The sequence below is a fragment of the Camponotus floridanus genome, unplaced genomic scaffold (assembly GCF_003227725.1).
Source record: "Camponotus floridanus strain SB8 unplaced genomic scaffold, Cflo_v7.5 scaffold39, whole genome shotgun sequence".
In the NCBI taxonomy this organism is placed as follows: domain Eukaryota; kingdom Metazoa; phylum Arthropoda; class Insecta; order Hymenoptera; family Formicidae; genus Camponotus; species Camponotus floridanus.
Genome location: NW_020229536.1, coordinates 48,336 through 65,772, shown reverse-complemented (window position 1 = coordinate 65,772; position 17,437 = coordinate 48,336). Strand labels below are relative to the sequence as shown.

At 35.7% G+C, this 17,437-nt stretch overlaps 5 protein-coding genes across 15 annotated transcripts in view; 3 read left to right on the top strand and 2 right to left on the bottom strand.

Annotated features, from left to right (window-relative positions):
- Nucleotides 1–909: 909 nt before the first annotated feature.
- Nucleotides 910–6,103, bottom strand: LOC105248005 (staphylococcal nuclease domain-containing protein 1). Its single transcript, XM_011252511.3, has 9 exons — nucleotides 5,784–6,103; nucleotides 4,986–5,107; nucleotides 4,660–4,802; nucleotides 4,087–4,581; nucleotides 3,475–3,955; nucleotides 2,749–3,379; nucleotides 2,221–2,670; nucleotides 1,940–2,146; nucleotides 910–1,800 (listed from the first exon to the last, which is right to left on the bottom strand). Exons 1-9 carry the CDS (start codon nucleotides 5,832–5,834, stop codon nucleotides 1,693–1,695), a joined length of 2,688 nt encoding a protein of 895 aa, XP_011250813.1. The 5' UTR covers nucleotides 5,835–6,103; the 3' UTR covers nucleotides 910–1,692.
- Nucleotides 6,104–6,132: 29 nt separating this feature from the next.
- Nucleotides 6,133–12,711, top strand: LOC105248003 (protein SREK1IP1). Of its 4 annotated transcripts, none has more exons than XM_020026478.2 (2): nucleotides 6,133–6,358; nucleotides 12,176–12,711. In XM_020026478.2, exons 1-2 carry the CDS (start codon nucleotides 6,330–6,332, stop codon nucleotides 12,630–12,632), a joined length of 486 nt encoding a protein of 161 aa, XP_019882037.1. In that variant the 5' UTR covers nucleotides 6,133–6,329; the 3' UTR covers nucleotides 12,633–12,711. The 4 variants fall into 4 exon arrangements, with proteins under 4 accessions (XP_019882037.1, XP_011250811.1, XP_011250808.1 ...); XM_011252509.3 differs by lacking the exon at nucleotides 6,133–6,358 and adding an exon at nucleotides 11,466–11,776; XM_011252506.3 differs by lacking the exon at nucleotides 6,133–6,358 and adding an exon at nucleotides 11,467–11,710.
- On the bottom strand, nucleotides 8,412–11,197 carry LOC105248004 (heat shock protein 83). Its single transcript, XM_011252510.3, has 3 exons — nucleotides 10,871–11,197; nucleotides 10,442–10,560; nucleotides 8,412–10,360 (listed from the first exon to the last, which is right to left on the bottom strand). The coding sequence occupies exons 1-3, from the start codon at nucleotides 11,018–11,020 to the stop codon at nucleotides 8,461–8,463; spliced, it is 2,169 nt and encodes a 722-aa protein (XP_011250812.1). The 5' UTR covers nucleotides 11,021–11,197; the 3' UTR covers nucleotides 8,412–8,460.
- A 763-nt stretch (nucleotides 12,712–13,474) lies between the features above and the next one.
- On the top strand, nucleotides 13,475–15,089 carry LOC105248002 (nitric oxide synthase-interacting protein homolog). Its single transcript, XM_025411321.1, has 5 exons — nucleotides 13,475–13,785; nucleotides 13,845–13,956; nucleotides 14,038–14,432; nucleotides 14,520–14,628; nucleotides 14,911–15,089. The coding sequence occupies exons 1-5, from the start codon at nucleotides 13,610–13,612 to the stop codon at nucleotides 14,980–14,982; spliced, it is 864 nt and encodes a 287-aa protein (XP_025267106.1). The 5' UTR covers nucleotides 13,475–13,609; the 3' UTR covers nucleotides 14,983–15,089.
- Nucleotides 15,090–15,703: 614 nt separating this feature from the next.
- The window catches only part of LOC105248001 (protein cycle), a 29,914-nt gene continuing 28,180 nt past the window's right edge, over nucleotides 15,704–17,437 (top strand). For 4 of the 8 annotated variants that reach the window (XR_003123187.1, XM_025411285.1, XM_025411286.1 and 1 more), the window contains exon 1: nucleotides 15,706–15,930. The gene's annotated coding sequence lies outside the window, so the exon portion shown is untranslated. Of the gene's footprint in view, nucleotides 15,931–15,970; nucleotides 16,184–17,437 lie in introns of those variants that run through there. The other 4 variants (XM_025411287.1, XM_025411289.1, XM_020026484.2 and 1 more) reach the window with 4 other exon arrangements.

Here is a 17,437-nt window from a genome sequence, read left to right as displayed (position 1 = left end):
ATTTACTGCATTTAAAATAATGGAAAACATTCTTCTTTCATATTTATTCAAATCTCTTGATCATTTCGGACATTTCTATAACAGTTATTATGCTCTCTGTGATTATTCAATATACTATTATTGCAAAAACACACAAAAATCGTGTATTTGAAATGTATGCTATTATCGTTATTACATAACGGTAATCTAAAAGAGTCAGATAATTGAGTGAAAGGCAAAATTCCTGTATCTCGAATCTTAAATATCGCAATATCCCTAAAATAATTCAAACAAGTTTTTGTTTTGTTTTGATCCTACAATGTATACAATGTATATAGTGTATCCAACAGGATTTTATTTACAAAATAAAATCAAAGAGAAAGCAATGATAAAGTAAACAAAATATCGCAAATAAAAATCTATAATTATAAGTCTATAAAGTGTTTAAAAAGATTGTTAACCAATAGTATATTGAAGATGGCAGATTAAAGAGGTAATACATAATGTAATATATATAATTCCGGTAAAATAAAAATGTGCACAGAAAATAATATATATTTTTGTAATATATATATTGTAATATATATATTGTAATATATTGTAAAGAATGTATTCTAGTAATATATTCTTTATATATTCTTTGTGCCACAGTAAATTATTTTACCGGAATATACAATATATAACATTTGTATTTTAAGTATTTTAAACACTTAATTTTCATATTCTTGTACTGCAATTTGTGTAAGATTGATTTGTAGGACATCTGCATAAATAATTTCTTGTAAATACATTAATATCAAACTCGTTTATGTATATAATGCGATACATATACGTGAAATTTACTTGAAAGAGACACTAGAGAAAGGTGGTATAATTGTACAGTATCTTTCCTTCGGATTATTATATCTCCATTTTTTTTATGTATTTGTGTTATATTGAATCTACGAGCGCGCGCGCGTGCACACACTCGCATACACATCATGTCATTTGAAAGTTGAAACCGTTATTTCTCAGATGACCCTATATCGAATGTCGTTTTAATTGAAAATATTTTGCTGATATTCTGATATTCTGCTGATATGAATTTTTTTCTATTTTTGTCAACCTATCAGTGCTCAATTATATTTGCGATTACAAACATTCTACAGCTATATAAAATCATCATCTTTGCATATAAAAATTTCAAAAGAGTAGCACGCGCACATTAGTTAAATATGATTATTTATAGTTTTATAGGAAAAGCAAGTAATTAATATATCTAACATGATTGAACGTATCTAATATATTGAATTGCACATTGAAAATTTTATATGGATGGAAAAAATTGGATCCTCAAACAATTTATATTTGCAGCATCAGTTAATAACGAATCTTTATATCGATGAGAATACAATGTGACGTCAACGATCGCATGATTCGTTCAAAGATTATCTGCATGCGCACTTGTTTATTGTATTACAGAAATTAATAAAATTGTTATGTACAATCCTTTTTTATATATTGAGATATATAATTGCAATTTGCGACTAACATGTTGTAATTCCCGTATCGACATTCATTATTCTTATTTTTACCTATGCAGCATACATAGTATCATATACCTATTATATACCTGTTTTTTTCTTTTTTTTGTTTTTTTTTGTTTTTATAACATGATCTGTCCTTTTCTTCCCCATCAATAATGTTTTCCCCATATTTGAGCACTTATATCAATTACAACCCAAACTCTTTGTCGTCATCCTCCGGCCTTACATCTCCGTACATCCAAATATTGCGATGATTGTGCTTCGCATCTTCCTCAGCCTTCTTGTATTCCTCAATCTGTAAATTAGTATACACAATCATGTAAATATAATTGTAATATACTTGTAAATATATAAATAATTTGTTAATATAATATTCTTATAATAATTCTTATCAATATAGATTAAATTAAACCACAAAGATAAAGTCGACTAACCAATTTAACGAGCCTCCTATCTCGGTGCTTTTGAACGTGCAAAAATCCATCAGAGATAAGTCCTTTTCCAATGTCTTCATTTGTGTTCGAGTGCATTAATGTCACGGCAATTACATTGTTGCTTAACTTATATTCAACATTTAATAACAAAATTTTATCCAATACATCTTCCTTAAATGCATCAATAGCCGCTCTCTTGTCATCAGTCTGCAAATTAAGTACATTATTTGAGCATAATTGTGCATGTTTCCAAAAAAACGATACACAAAAATGTTACTTACATCACTCGGAAGAGTTACGCACGCGAGGGCATATTCGTGGGCATACGGTTTATCAGTCGCGAAGCGTGCAGGTAAATCTGCGACCCGTGTAACATTAAGAGTCTCTCTGTTACCGTAATCAATATAGAATACGCTAACATTAGTGCCAGAGACCTTTTCTGTTTTCACGCGATACCATTGATCATCACCACTGAATTTCGCGACCGCTAAATCCCCCCTAGTCGGTTTGTAAGCGCCAGGAAGTGGCGGATTAGCAGCTAACTCTTGACGCAATTGCAGAAGCATGTTCTCCAACAAGGTACCTTGATCAACAAACTGAGCATAAAAGTGAAGATCATCAGTAACCTCGGAAATCACAACCTTTTGATAATCGATCTTGCGCTCTTGTCCTTCCTTTTCATCTACGATCTTGTCGTTTTCCACTGGCGCTTCCACGCGATTCTTCCAAATCTGTGAGGTAAAATATTACGTTCCAATTATGTTATTATCTCCAATTAATCGAATGTATATATACTTGCATATACTTACATTGAGTTTTTTTGTTTTAGCACGTTCCTCCGCGGCTTTAAGAGTCCTCGTGAGTTCTCCAGAGTCTGGGAAATTCACAACTTCAGCCAAACCTTCTTCGACCAGAGCGACGGACATATTGACGTCATTCACTGTTAACCAGCCAATGAAACCACTTAACTTTGTTTCCGTATTCTCAATCTTGATCTCTACATCTCGTTGGAAACAATGTTCCTTGGTGAAAGCCAGTGCTTTCTCGCCATATTCGTCAGCTTTTACTACTCCGCCACCAGGCAGTGTTCTTTGACAACGCGGAGTTCTTATTCCAGCCAATACAAATGTAATAACGTAATCCTCCTTGGGAAGATAGAGTTTCAAACGTGAGCCGCTGGTTACGAATTCAACAACTCCTCTAATTCCTTGCGCTCGCTTGAGCGAAGTCAAGAATGCTTTCGCTTTCGAAGGATCATTTGAGAGATCCACTATTCTGTGAACTGGAATGTCTTTTTTTGCATGCAGTCCATGTTGTGATTTTTCCGCTTTGCTTTCAGCGACCTGCAGGAGATTATAATGAGAGGAACGCTGATCGTCATTTTGTCTATACTTGATAACTCGTGCAAGACCTCGAGCGACCAATGCTTCTGCGATATTTCTGTCGACATGATAAAAAAACAGAAACGATTAATAATTCTTAGCAATTTTTTATGTAAATCGTTGAAAGCAATAGCGAATCTCTAATTTACTTACGTTTTGCCGAAGGTTACCGTGCAGCACAACTTTTCCGGAAAGTTGTCTCTAGCCGGCTGCGTATAATCTACAACTACTTTTACATTCTTCCTGATGAATTTCTCACGCAAAAATTCTCGCGCTTCCAACATCCATGGTATGTCGTAAAGAGGTCTAAAATCTTTTGATCGAGCAGTATTATTGCCATCTTCAATGTTTTTCTTCTCACGAGTAGGTGGTCGAATACTGCTCAGAAATACTTTCTTGTTCTCTCCATTCTGCGTTCGAATAATAAGTGCGTCCGCGTTAATGATTTCCACAATGGTGCCGGTAAACTCAATCTGTGGACCGGATGGTTTATAGTCTTTCCAAAGACGCAAACGCGCCTCCTTTGCGGCCTTTTCGGCGAGATACAATTTCTCCGCGCCAGCTCTACTATTGCTAATTGACCAATCCTGACATTTGGCGAAACCCTCACTCAACAGGATTTCAGCAATATTTCCTATAAAAAATACATAAAAGATACATAAACTAATCCTATAAAAGATACATAAACTCAATAGTTTTTCGAGTATTTAATTTTTAGTGTATTGATTGTTGACAATTATTCTGAACATACTCTAAATTACTTGCCTTTAGGATGAATAATGCTGCCGATAAAGTTGTTATTGTTGACCGATTCCAGCACTATTTCAACATCCCTGTGTAAGAGTCGCGATTCCACAAAGAATCTGGCTTCGTCCGCATAAGGATCGCCGACGGAATTTTCACGACGCCCATTGGGCCAGCCAGGGCAACGAACACCCGAGATCATCAGTGTTATATTGTAGAAATCGGGCAAGAGGAATGCTTTAACAGTGGAGCCATCAAATACAAATTCGATCACTGCTTTGACAGGTTTCTTGCCGAATTTCTCAACCAATTTTCGGGGATCATCGACGGTCCATTTGATATCGCGTATGTGCTCGGAGGTCGGCGAATCTGACCATTTTCCTTTCTTTGCAGCTTTCGCAATATTCTCCAATTCAACCAATCGCTGCTGATCAGCTGTAGGATTGCGATTATCCTTTTTAACAGTCACCAGACCCTCAGACACCAAAGTTTCAATCACATTTTCACCATTCCTATCTAAAATGCAAAGCGATGATTGCAATTAAATATAACAAACTTGTCTTAATTTCGTTATTGTAATTAGTGCAACTGTACCTTTTCCTAACCAGACTGTTCCATATGTTCTAGGTGAATTGACCGACTTTTCAGTGGCAAAAGTGACATCTTGACCAATCAACTTCCGACGTAAAAATTCTCTTGCTTCCCAAGCATACGGTTCATCTTTGGTCTCATCCGTGCTACAGAGATATATATACAGGTACAAGTTAATATTTTATTATTTTCACAAAATTAAATTATTATTCATAAAATTATCAAAATCATAGTTCATATTATACATAGAGAATTTAAAAATAATTTTAAAGAATCTCTATAAGTAGAAATTTTGTATTTATATCTAAATGTTATGATTATATACATACCTATCATTTCCTTTCCAACGTTCTAATTTTGGAGCAGTAATGTTACACAAAGTAATTGTTACTTCAGGTGGAGGACCTCCCATAGGCTGTCCACGAATAACAACAGTATCTCCAGATGTTACCTTTGGAAAAAAAGTATTGCATCTTGAAAAAATTTAGGTACATCTCCAAAAATATCTAACACTGTATGATTTCTTGAATAAGAATATTTATTATGTATATAATTGTTAATAGTTTTCATAGAACATTTTCTAAGTTATAACATACTCTTGGCAAAAATATTTGAGATAAAGTAAAGGAAAAGTGAAATAAAATTATATTAAATATTCTTATTAATATTATACAAATATTCGGTACAATGTTTGCTAAAGCATGTTGTTAGGGTTGTCAGATTTTTGGTTTTTGTCTGGAATTTTTGGCTGAAAAACAGAAAATTTCCCAATTGCTCTATGTAAGATTTTTTCTTTTTTTGCATGAGCACGTTTTTCATACATATTCCTAATCACACTATTTAATTTGTCATTCGCGCGCACGTTTGATTATGCAATCGTGCTTTCTTTTTTTTTGAATTAATTTGTGGGCGAGTCTTTATACCGACCTGACAACCCTGAAAATGCCGTTAAGATGATACTTTAGATTTTGTAACCATATGTTCTACAGCCTGTTTCTTGCCAGCTGGGCGAGCAGACAAGAAGTCAACATCGCACGGCGGCAATAATGAGAGTCACAAGAATCGCTGACGAAACACATGTGAATTCAATCGCAAATAGGCCGGCATGATTTGCGGCGGATCCTCACCTGTTTCACCACTCCATTTCTCAATTTCACTGGTGCCTGGGGTGCGCTCATGATGCACTCCGTTCCACGATGTTCTTCGAAGAACGGGAAATTCACGATTAATTTATCGGATCTATTAGCGCTCCGCTCGTGCGCTCTCGGATCTAATTATGTATAGCTGCACTCGGGTTCTGTGAATTCTGAGAATTTATCGCTCCTCTTGGTGTGTATTAAAAATACGCGAGGCTACAACTCAGGAGTAAGTTGACATGTTGAACTGTAATCGGTCAGAGAGGCAAAAGCAGGCGGTCACTCACGCTTTCCACGTATCGTGCGGAGAAGTAGTTGCCCGGCACGAGCGCGATCTACATCGAAAACACGCTTGGAAATTTGATTTGGTGCTGATGTGGCAACACGCGACACACAGCACGAGGCACGGTGTCGCGCTCTATGCTCCGACTTTGAACGGACGTGCAGAAGAGAGGTAGACTCGAAATCGCACGTAGACCAATCGGACAAATCAGAGGTTCGTTTCTTTCAATTACATCATCAACGACATCATTATTGATGACCAACCACACGGATAAACATGATAGGTTTGTTCATTTTGTGCATTTCTTACACTTATCAGATCCCTCAAGTCTTTCTTTGACATACGAATGTATTTATCTCGTATTTCAAGTGCAATTCTAGGGAGAATAAAACGAACAAACTTTGTCACACAATTGGCTATCAAATAGAGAGAATTTTTGAAAATTTTTTACTTAGTGGCCAATCATATGACTTTGTGTTTATGTTTTTCTTGTAGGAAAATCTTTAAGGGCCACTTGCTTTAAGGGCCAAACTCTGATTAACTTAATCGTTGATTAAAGGGTTATGATTGGTTATACAAAATGTATAACCAATCATTATACATTTTGTCGTGTAGCATTGTGTAGCATAAAAAGAAAGATATTACCAGAGGTACAATTGGTCACACTGGATTATGTTCTCAAGTTGGCAACCCTTTAATTAACGATTAAGTTAATCAGAATTTGATGCAAGTGGCCCTAAATAAACTTAGAAATAATTAACAAAGAGCCTTGACAATTTTTTTGCAGTATCGACAATTATTGCAAGAATTTTTATCATACGAAAATTTTAGCTTATTCAGACATTATTTCATTATTGAATGGTATACGTAGCAATTTAAAGTAACAATTCTTTCTATTATCAAAACATTTCGTATCAAATATTATCTCTAATATTATATATAATATCATCTAATATTATAAATAATATCTCTAATATTATACCAATGCTATTTATATCTATATAGAGCGCAATTTTTCAAGTTTATTACCATAAGGTCATGTTTATTACCATAAGATCATGTTTATTACCATAAGGTTGAGTCTTCATTATTAATAATTCAAGTGAAGGAAACGATAATTTATCATCACACATCAGTCTTTAATATCATACCTCAAAATCACAAAATTCTCATATACAATATGTATATCTTCATTCATTCATGTATTTCTAAAGTTAGATTTTAAATAGCATTTTCTGTGCATGGTAAATTTGGAATCGATATTTTCTTAGTGAGATTTATTAACCATACATGTTAAAATTATTCTTAATAAGCCTTAAATTAAAATTTTATAAAATTTTTAAATCTATGATAATCTATCTACCATTGAAAAGTGAAACACGCACACTAACAATCACATTCAATTCATCGTAATTATGAACAGCATGAATTTGTCTCATTACATTTTTCTATATATTATTCTAATATTACTACGCATCTAATAAGTTTCTTAAATAAGAAAATTAGAAATATGCAAAAAATGATTGCAGATATGAGAAAGATGCCGTTCACCAAAATAAATAATAGTTTAATATTTGTATCTTTTCATTATCCTTCGCATAAAATAAAAATAGATGCAAATTCTAAAAATAGATATAAACTTATAATATATATAAATGTATGTAAATTTCAAAAACAGTTGAACTAATATGAACATGATATTTAATTATTTTATTAATGGATGTATACTAATCCTGCTTAAAATATATGATAGATGTTGCTGTACATACATATATATATATTTCCTCATCCTACATTTAAAGTTTAAAATATTCTTACAAAATAGGCTTTTCATCGAAAAGAAAGAAATAAACTCAATACACTTAAAGTAATTAAATAGAACAATCTTTTTCTCTAAAAAAATTTTTAAATTTATACAAAATGACTTTTAATTCTAAAGTAAAAACTAATGGAAATTCAAACTTGAAAGTAGAAACTTTAAGTTTTTTAAGTTTTACTTTAAAATTAGATTTGTGCTTAATTGTACTCTAAGTATATAACATTTTTCCTAGTTTTCGACAAGAAAAATATTTTGTAATTTTAAATAGAATTAGTATTAATCAATTAAATGTTTTTCTTTAAGCAAAATATAATACTTTTAATTTTTTATCGATAAATGGATCTAAGTAAAGATTTAATTCATAAATTTTAATCTACTTCTTCCATTCTCAATGACTCTTCCGTATTAGAAGTTTATATCTGTTTTTAGAATTTATATATCTATCCATAGAATTTTATATAGAGGATAATAAAAAAAGGAATTTTCGTGTAAAAAAAAAACGTTAAATATTTTTTTATAATTTTTTATCGATGAATGAGTTAAAGTAAAAACTTAATTTATAAATTTTAATCTACTTCTTCCATTCTCGACGCTTCTTCCGCATCACCCTCCAATGCCGGCACTTCCGTGTCCATCTTCTCATCCTCAGTATTCGGCGTATCCTCATCATCGAAGCCCAAGCCGAGTTTGATCATCCTGTATATTCTAGATGCGTGTACTTGAGGATCTTCAAGCGCAAAACCAGACGACAAGAGAGCAGTCTCGAATAGCAGCATGACTAGATCTTTAACAGACTTATCGTGTTTGTCAGCTTCAGCCTTTTGCCTCAAATTCTCCATGATGGGATGATCGGGATTGATCTCCAAATGTTTTTTCGCGGCCATATATCCCATAGTGGATGTATCTCGGAGAGCTTGTGCCTTCATGATCCTTTCCATATTCGCTGTCCAGCCATACTGTGATGTGACGATACAGCAAGGCGAATCGACCAATCTGTTGGAAACTACTACTTTTTCCACCTTCTTGTCCAGGATATCTTTCATGACTTTGCAAAGATTTTCGAATTTGGCCTTGTCCTCTTCGCGCTTCTTCTTCTCCTCCTCATCCTCTGGCAATTCCAAACCCTCCTTCGTGACTGATACCAACTGCTTTCCGTCGAATTCCTTCAGCTGTTGAACGACGTATTCATCAATGGGTTCAGTCATGTAGACGACTTCGAAACCACGCTTCTTTACTCGCTCTACGAATGAACTGTTGGCGACCTGTTCCCTGCTCTCACCAGTGATGTAATAAATGTGCTTCTGGCTTTCCTTCATCCTGCCAACATAATCTTTAAGCGAGCACATTTCATCACCAGATGCAGAAGTGTGATAGCGCAGCAACTCTGAGAGCTTCTTCCTATTCTGACTGTCCTCGTGGATACCCAATTTCAGATTCTTGCTAAATTGCTCGTAACACTTCTTATAGTTTTCCTTATCCTCTGATAATTCTTCGAAAAGTTCTAAGCATTTCTTAACGAGATTTTTCCTGATGACTTTCAGAATCTTATTTTGTTGTAACATCTCACGAGAGATATTCAGAGGCAGATCTTCGCTGTCTACAACACCCTTGATGAAGTTCAGATATTCAGGGATTAGGTCTTCGCAGTTATCCATGATGAAGACACGTCGCACATATAACTTGATGTTATTCTTTCTTTTCTTGTTCTCGAACAGATCGAACGGCGCACGACGTGGGATAAATAGCAGTGCTCTGAATTCCAATTGTCCCTCTACAGAGAAATGTTTCACAGCCAAATGATCTTCCCAATCGTTGGTCAAGCTCTTGTAGAATTCACCATATTCTTCCTGTGTAATGTCATCAGGATTTCTCGTCCAGATCGGCTTCGTCTTGTTCAATTCCTCGTCTTCGGTGTACTTCTCCTTGATAGTTTTCTTCTTCTTTTTCTTTTCATCTTTGGGCTTGTCTTCTTCTTCATCTTCTCCAACATCCTCGATCTTTGGCTTTTCATCTTCAGTCTCGCCTTCCTTTGCAGGTTCTTCTTCCTCGTCCTCGCTCAATTCCTTATCACGCTCTTTCTCTACAACGAGCTTGATGGGATAGCCGATGAATTGGGAATGTTTCTTCACAATCTCTTTAATTTTTGATTCTTCCAAATACTCGGTTTGATCCTCCTTGATATGCAAGACGATTTTTGTACCTCGTCCAATAGGTTCGCCATTGTCAGGACGAACCGTAAACGAGCCTCCAGCAGAAGATTCCCATAAATATTGCTCATCATCATTGTGCTTCGAGATTACAGTGACTTTGTCAGCTACAAGATATGCAGAGTAGAAACCTACACCAAACTGTCCAATCATGGAAATATCAGCACCTGCCTGCAAAGCTTCCATGAATGCCTTTGTGCCGGACTTGGCAATAGTACCCAGATTGTTTACAAGATCAGCTTTGGTCATACCAATGCCACTATAAAAAAAGAAAATTAATTAATAACAATATTAACATACATTGTATAAATATATATCTCTACAGAAAATTAATACTTACGAATCAAGAATAGTCAGGGTACGGTCATTCTTATTTGGAACAATTTTAATAAATAGTTCTTTGCACGTATCCAACTTGGATGGATCTGTTAGAGATTCATATCGTATCTTGTCCAATGCCTAGATAAATTTATAAAAAAATTAATACATGCATACATAATGCATCATTAACACGGATCGATTTTTTTACTATGCAAAATTTATATTTATTTATTGATTTACATTTACATTATAATGCTTTTTGTAAATTTCTAGATATGTAAAGAAAATGTAATCAATTTTTTTTTTAAATATAAGTATGACGTATTTATCAGAATTTAATAACATATCAAATTATCCCACGTATGCATTGAAACAATTTCGAACAAAGCAATAAGGGCACGGAGGCGTCACTGATTTTTTTTTTATCGATAATACTCGGGCCACTTACATCAGACGAATTGGAGATCAATTCTCGAATAAATATTTCCTTGTTGGAGTAGAAGGTATTAATAATCAAGCTCATCAACTGAGCGATCTCGGCCTGGAAGGCGAAGGTCTCCACCTCGCCGGCATCAGACATGCTGACGTCTTCGGGCATCTTTTCACGATATTATTCGACTGAACGTTAGAGAGACGTTAAATCACAGGTAAATTAAATGCGTACAGATGCACTCGCGTTGTATTCGGCAAACAGCCGAGCTGGACGAGCGAAGGTTTCCTCGAAGCAACGATACGTCTCGCACGCGGTCACTTTACAGAGTATTCAATACTGGCGCGCAGCGGTCGCTTTTATTGAGTGCTGAAGATTCTAGAAGGTTTGAGAACGGAAGCCCGCCCGACTTCTAGAAGCTTCTATCAAAATCGCTCCTCGGGGCCGACTTGGAGTGGGAAATTACGGCCGGTGGCGCGAATCGCGTTGCTGCAAAATTTCGCGGGTCAATTAATACGACGCGTCGCCCGCGATTTTCCGCGAGACGCGCGCTCGCTCGCGTCGACTTGTAGCTTCGTCCCCGCGACTAGCGCGGTGACAGGAAATGACGACGTCCTACTGGGATCTAGAACCATCGCGATAGCTCGAAACGTGCTGCTCGAATAAATGTGACGCGTGCGCGGTGTGGCATCTGCATCGTTTGTGTGCGTGCCTACGCACGTGTAACGTATAATCGACCGCATTTTGGCGTCACGGAATTCCAGGGTTTTGCGATTAACGTATCAAGGATGAATCAGGACGCGAATCATCATCTAGGCGTTTCATAACCATGCCTTGAAAACGACGCAATTTTGCTCTGTCTGTATTTTTTATTTTAATATTTTTTGATCAGAGAATTTTTAAACAATTTTTTCTGACGTAAACGTAGGTGGAATTATAATTTATCCTTGCGTAAATGATCAGTCATGCAATTTCCAAGCCAGATGTCTATGATTAATGATGAGCGTCGTCGATTATTGATTATTTAATTTTTTTAATTATTTTGATATTTCTGGGAAACAGTCTTATCGACACGATCGACATTGACATTTCCGTGTCTCGAGAATATAACAAAAAATTGCCATGTAATTATATGTTTATATATAATATATTGATTCTTGACATGTATAAATCGAATCGAAATGTGTTGATTTTGTCGCGACGCATCGAATCGTTTACTTTGTGACGAAAGCGCTAGAATAAACTTGCACGAACTGCTTCATCTTTTATGCATATTTTGCGTTCCATTGTTACGTAGCATCCGTGTGAACGTTTTTTTTGCAGATTCATGGATCCGGGAATACTTTCCAGATTGATTCCTCAGAACAAGGAGCACGTACGGCCCGCCTGCAAAAAATGCGGATACGCCGGACACTTAACCTATCAATGTCGCAATTTTATCAAGATCGATCCCAACAAAGAGATTGTGCTGGATGTCAGTAGCACGAGCTCGGACAGCGACGAGAATTATGTAACTCCGTTGACAGAATTACGCGAACGTGAGTTGAAGAAGAAGCTGAAGGAGGCCAAGAAAAAGCGCAAGGAGAAGAAATCCAAGAAGAAGCATAAGAAACGCGAGAGCTCGGACAGCAATGACAGCGAGTCCGAGTCAGAAGCATCCAGCGAGGAGGAAAAGAGGCACAAGCGTAAGAAGAGAAAGAAGAGCTCTAAACACAAGAAGCATAAAAAGCACAAAAAGAATAGTTCATCCGAGAGTAACGAGGATAGCGATAAAAAATAAATCGTGGTCGTAAATGATCAGAGACAATTCTTTTGATTGAATCCAATTAACGTTCTGTCATTAAATATTAAATAATTCATGAATGACTATGATATTTTTTATCATTGTATATGCATTCCTCTTTATTATATGTGCTGACTCGACACACAAAAATGTGTAACGCTTTTATTTTTTATCTATAAAAGAGATAACATTTGTAGTTTTGTAACATAAAATTTAACATTGTATATTTTCAGTGATTGCGTCAGAAACTGCGTTTATTCTATAAAATGTCAATTATCCTGCAAATGTGTTTTTTACAGTTTTTATCGACGATTTATTTCTAGATTTATTACTAGATTTCGTTTATTTTCCTGATTGTGAATTTAATTGATCTAATATTCTTGACCTATTTTTCATCGTATTCCGCAGTTTACAATAAAAATTATATGTTGATAGATGTGCGTTTTGCTCGCAGTTTTTAAAATTTCCTGCATTAAAGTAAGATGGATATATCTTTGGGCATTAAAAAGAGAGAGGAAAAACGAAAACTGAGTGTAGAGAGTACATACAAGAAAAGCAAACAAATTTACATCTTGCTTGAATTACCTAAAACATAAAGACAACATTACATTAGTCAAGTTTCTAGACATAACTGAAAGAAAAAGAATCCAAGCACAGGATTGGTCTAAATCAGCGGACTCAATAGTTGGGCAACATTACTAGATTTTCCGATGCAATTGACGCTGATTGGTCGGAACTAAAAGTAGAAACCAATCGTATTTGATTACTTTGCAGTTGAATCCACTGAATGCGGTCATTATAAAATTACTGCTTGTGTCAACCAATCCGATGCATTTAGGTCATCTACGTCATTTTGTATTGCTCCACAATATTTCGTATCTGCTCCGGGAAATACAGGTAAAATATTCCTCCTTTAGGAGCTTAGGCAGTCATTTAGAATAAGAAAAAGAAAATATTACGATTTATTAACAACAATGACGCGACATGCGAGGAATTGTACTGCGGGTGCTGTATACACATATCACGAGAAAAAAAAGGATGCTGCGGCGTCAGGGTATGGTACCAATACTCAACGAGTGGGCAAGGATTCCGTCAAGGATTTCGATTGCTGTTGTTTGACTCTACAGCCTTGTAGGAATCCGGTGATAACGTACGTATCTTATGAATATATGGATTTGTTTATTTTTGTTATAATCTATATTGTTACAGCAAGCATGGTTATTTGTTTGATAAAGAATCGATACTAGAATACATTTTGACTAAAAAGAGAGAATATTCAAGAAAATTGAAAGAGTATGAAAAACAGAAGCAAAAGAAAGAGGTAAGCGAGTTGTTTTGAAAATTCATTGAAAAGTTAAACTAATCAATACAGTATTTATATTACTTGATATATTTGTTATAGGAACAGTCCCAAGAACAAACTGTTAATGAAGAATTAAAAAAGCTGCAGAATTTTTTAAAGGGTGAAAAGACTATTGTGTCAAATGGTTCTAATGCAAGAGATGGAGCATCGGTGTCCAATATGAAAAATGGCAAAGACAAAGTACTACCAAGCTTCTGGATACCTTCTAAGACACCGGAAGCGAAAGAAATCTCTTTACAAAAACCTGACAAAACTATCTACTGTCCTGTCAGTGGAAATCCATTGAAAGTAAAAGATTTGATTCCTGTAAAATTCACGCAAGTTCAAGATCCAGATGACAAGAGATCGCTTATTGTTAAACAAGCACGATACATGTGTCCCATTACACACGATATCCTGGGCAATAATGTACCTTGTGCTGCGATAAGGACAACGTAAGATAAATGAATTTCTAATTTCTTTTGCAAATTGCAAATATTAATTTTATATTATATAGCTGTTTAAATATTTTGTGTTTGTAGCGGTGACATAGTTACTATGGAATGTGTGGAAAAATTGATAAAGAAGGACTGGATTAATCCTTTGGATAATTCTAAACTGGCATCATCTGATATTATCCCTTTACAAAGAGTAAGTAGTACAGATATAATATCGAGAAGAATTTGGTGTATATATATATATATATATATATATATATATATATACACCAAATTCTTATAATATATATATATATATATATATATATATATATATATATTAATAAATATATATATATACCAAATTCTTATAATATATATATATATATATATATATATATATATATATTAATATATATATATTAATATATATATTTATATATATATATATGTATGTAACTAAAAAATATATCCAAGTATGTCTATCATTTTTTAGGGTGGTACTGGCTATGCATCTGTTAATGATTCATTAGAAGGTAAGCACGAAAGGCCGGTATTACAAGCATAAGAAACAATTTACACAACTTTAACTTTATGGTACTTAGATTTAAATAATGTAATTAAGAATGTACAAATTAGATTAAGATCTGGAAATTAATTAAGTATTAACTAGTATTTATGTATTTTATTAATAAATTTTTTCAAGTATGAGGAACATGATATATACATTACAATCATTTAATTCAATTAACAGAAATTACAATTATAAAATACATAAATGCATACAAAATATATAATGCTTGTATATGCGCGATTCTACCAAAAACATTTAATACATCGTCTTCAAATTCGAATTTGCATTAACACACAATTTCGGAATTTTATGCATTTTATTAAAATTAAATAAAATATATATTCACAGACAAAAAAGAGATTCCGAATTGATTTTCTTTCATATATAAAAAAGAAGAAATTAAATAAAATGTAGAGATATCAAAAGCAGAAATCAGCACACGATATCTGCGACAAAAATAATATAAATATGTAAACATTGCCTTGAATTGGAAAAAATTAATTTTATCTTAACGCTGATCGTTTCAATATTCTCATATTTTTAGAGTCGTATCGCGAAAAATTCATAAGAAAAAACGAAAGAGAGAAGAAAACTTTTGAAAAAACCCTCCTCCCCCACCCTACGCCTAATTCCAAGATGTCGGCTTGGACGAGAGGGCAGTGGCGACATCTCGGTCGGATACAATTCTCCGGAGGGAGTTGGTGAGAAACACGCGCGCTCCGCCGGGTAAGCGGCAATCTGCGGGTCGACGATTCGAGTCCCGCGCGCGTTCGAAAGACGACGGTGCGTTAGGTGCGTGCACGCGTATTTCTCTGCCGCGCGGTTTCGCGCTCAAACGTCGCGGGCGCGCCGGTGTGTCATGTGGATTTACGTCGCGTCGCCGAGGACGGACGGAGCGACTTGGAGACGTCGAACGACGGCGACATCGGCGACGGGGGAGAGGTGAGTGCGGGTGCGAGTGCAAGTTTCCCCGATTCAACTTTCGCGATTCCCGGAACGACCGGCGACCCGCGAGTTATCGCGCGACGCGAGAGCGTCCCCGGCGTCCTGTGTCCTGTGTCTGTTTGTTCGCGATAATAATAAAGTTACGCGAGCAGTTTTACTCGAGTCAATTCCGGAGCGCGGCGACGATTTCCCCTCGGGTTTTCGTAGCGCGACGAACGACTATGACACTCGCGGCCGACGATATAAATACGTAAGTAGGACATGTAAATGCATCGATTGTGCGGGGTGCAAAGTAGCCGGGGTGGAAGAATCTCGCGAGCAACTCTGCATAATTTGATTATCCGCCAGTTGTTTTATATATGTGATGGAAGCCTGCGAAAGGTAGCGTAAAAGTTAAAGGGAGTGTTTTTCCTTCAGATGGCGTTTTTTTCACCTCTCTTTTTCAAACGTTTTTTTTTAATTTTATTCTTAAAATGTCTTTTTGCTCACATCCCTTATACAATTTTATGAGAGTCGACGTTTCTAGCAAATTACATCAATCGGTCCCTCCTTTGGTCCACGACTGCAAATTTACTTGAATAAAAAAGCGCGGGAAGGCGCGAGGTCTTCGCCGCATGACAATGCGACGAGTGTCATCTGACATGACGCGTGTGCATATAATCGAACAAAATCGGGATGATTCGAAATGAACTTCCATAATAATATCCTTTCCATCAATCTTACCGGATTTTTTTTATACGTGACATTGTTTAGCGTTCTTATCATCCGTTTCAATTTGTAATCCGCGCAATTGAAGCGAGCGAGCGGTTCAATGGCTCAAGGAACTGAAGGCGACACATATCGTGTCGCATATACAGTAGTTCGTGGCGATGACATAACGTCGCGTCTCTTATCGCGACACGCGCACGCATACGCGTGTAGTATACTCGAGCCGTGATACTTCATCGCGCGCGCGCGCGCACGCATGCGTCCGTGTGTCACGCATGCACTTTGCATCCAGAACTCGACCTGGACTCGAGGCTTTTCCAAACAAACGTGCGCGTAAGTTTCCTGTACGGGGGATGGATTTTAAAAGATAGATTCTTTGCATGCGCTGAGATTTCAAGTTCGTCCTTGCTCTCGGTTGAAAGTTGCTTTTTCGATAGCATGTAAGAAAAAAATTCGGCTCTTTAATTAGATCGATTAAACTCGAGCGAGGTTAATGAATAAGAAAAATAGAGACCGGTTTAAAGAGGAAATAAGTAGAATATTAATTTGTAATGGATTATGCAAAGATAAACGAAGCGATTGGAGATAAAATGAAAATCCATATCACGTTTTTTTAAAGTAATCAAAAGTAATTTGTTAAGTAAGCCCCCTCGATAATTCGCTGAAAATTTATCATTAACACTTGACCCATGTTCATTCAGGAATATTGTCGCAAGAACAGAGCAAATCGACGCGTCATGTCGCTCTAGATGCATTCGACCGACATCGCGGAATATATAAGTGAAAAATTATGCTA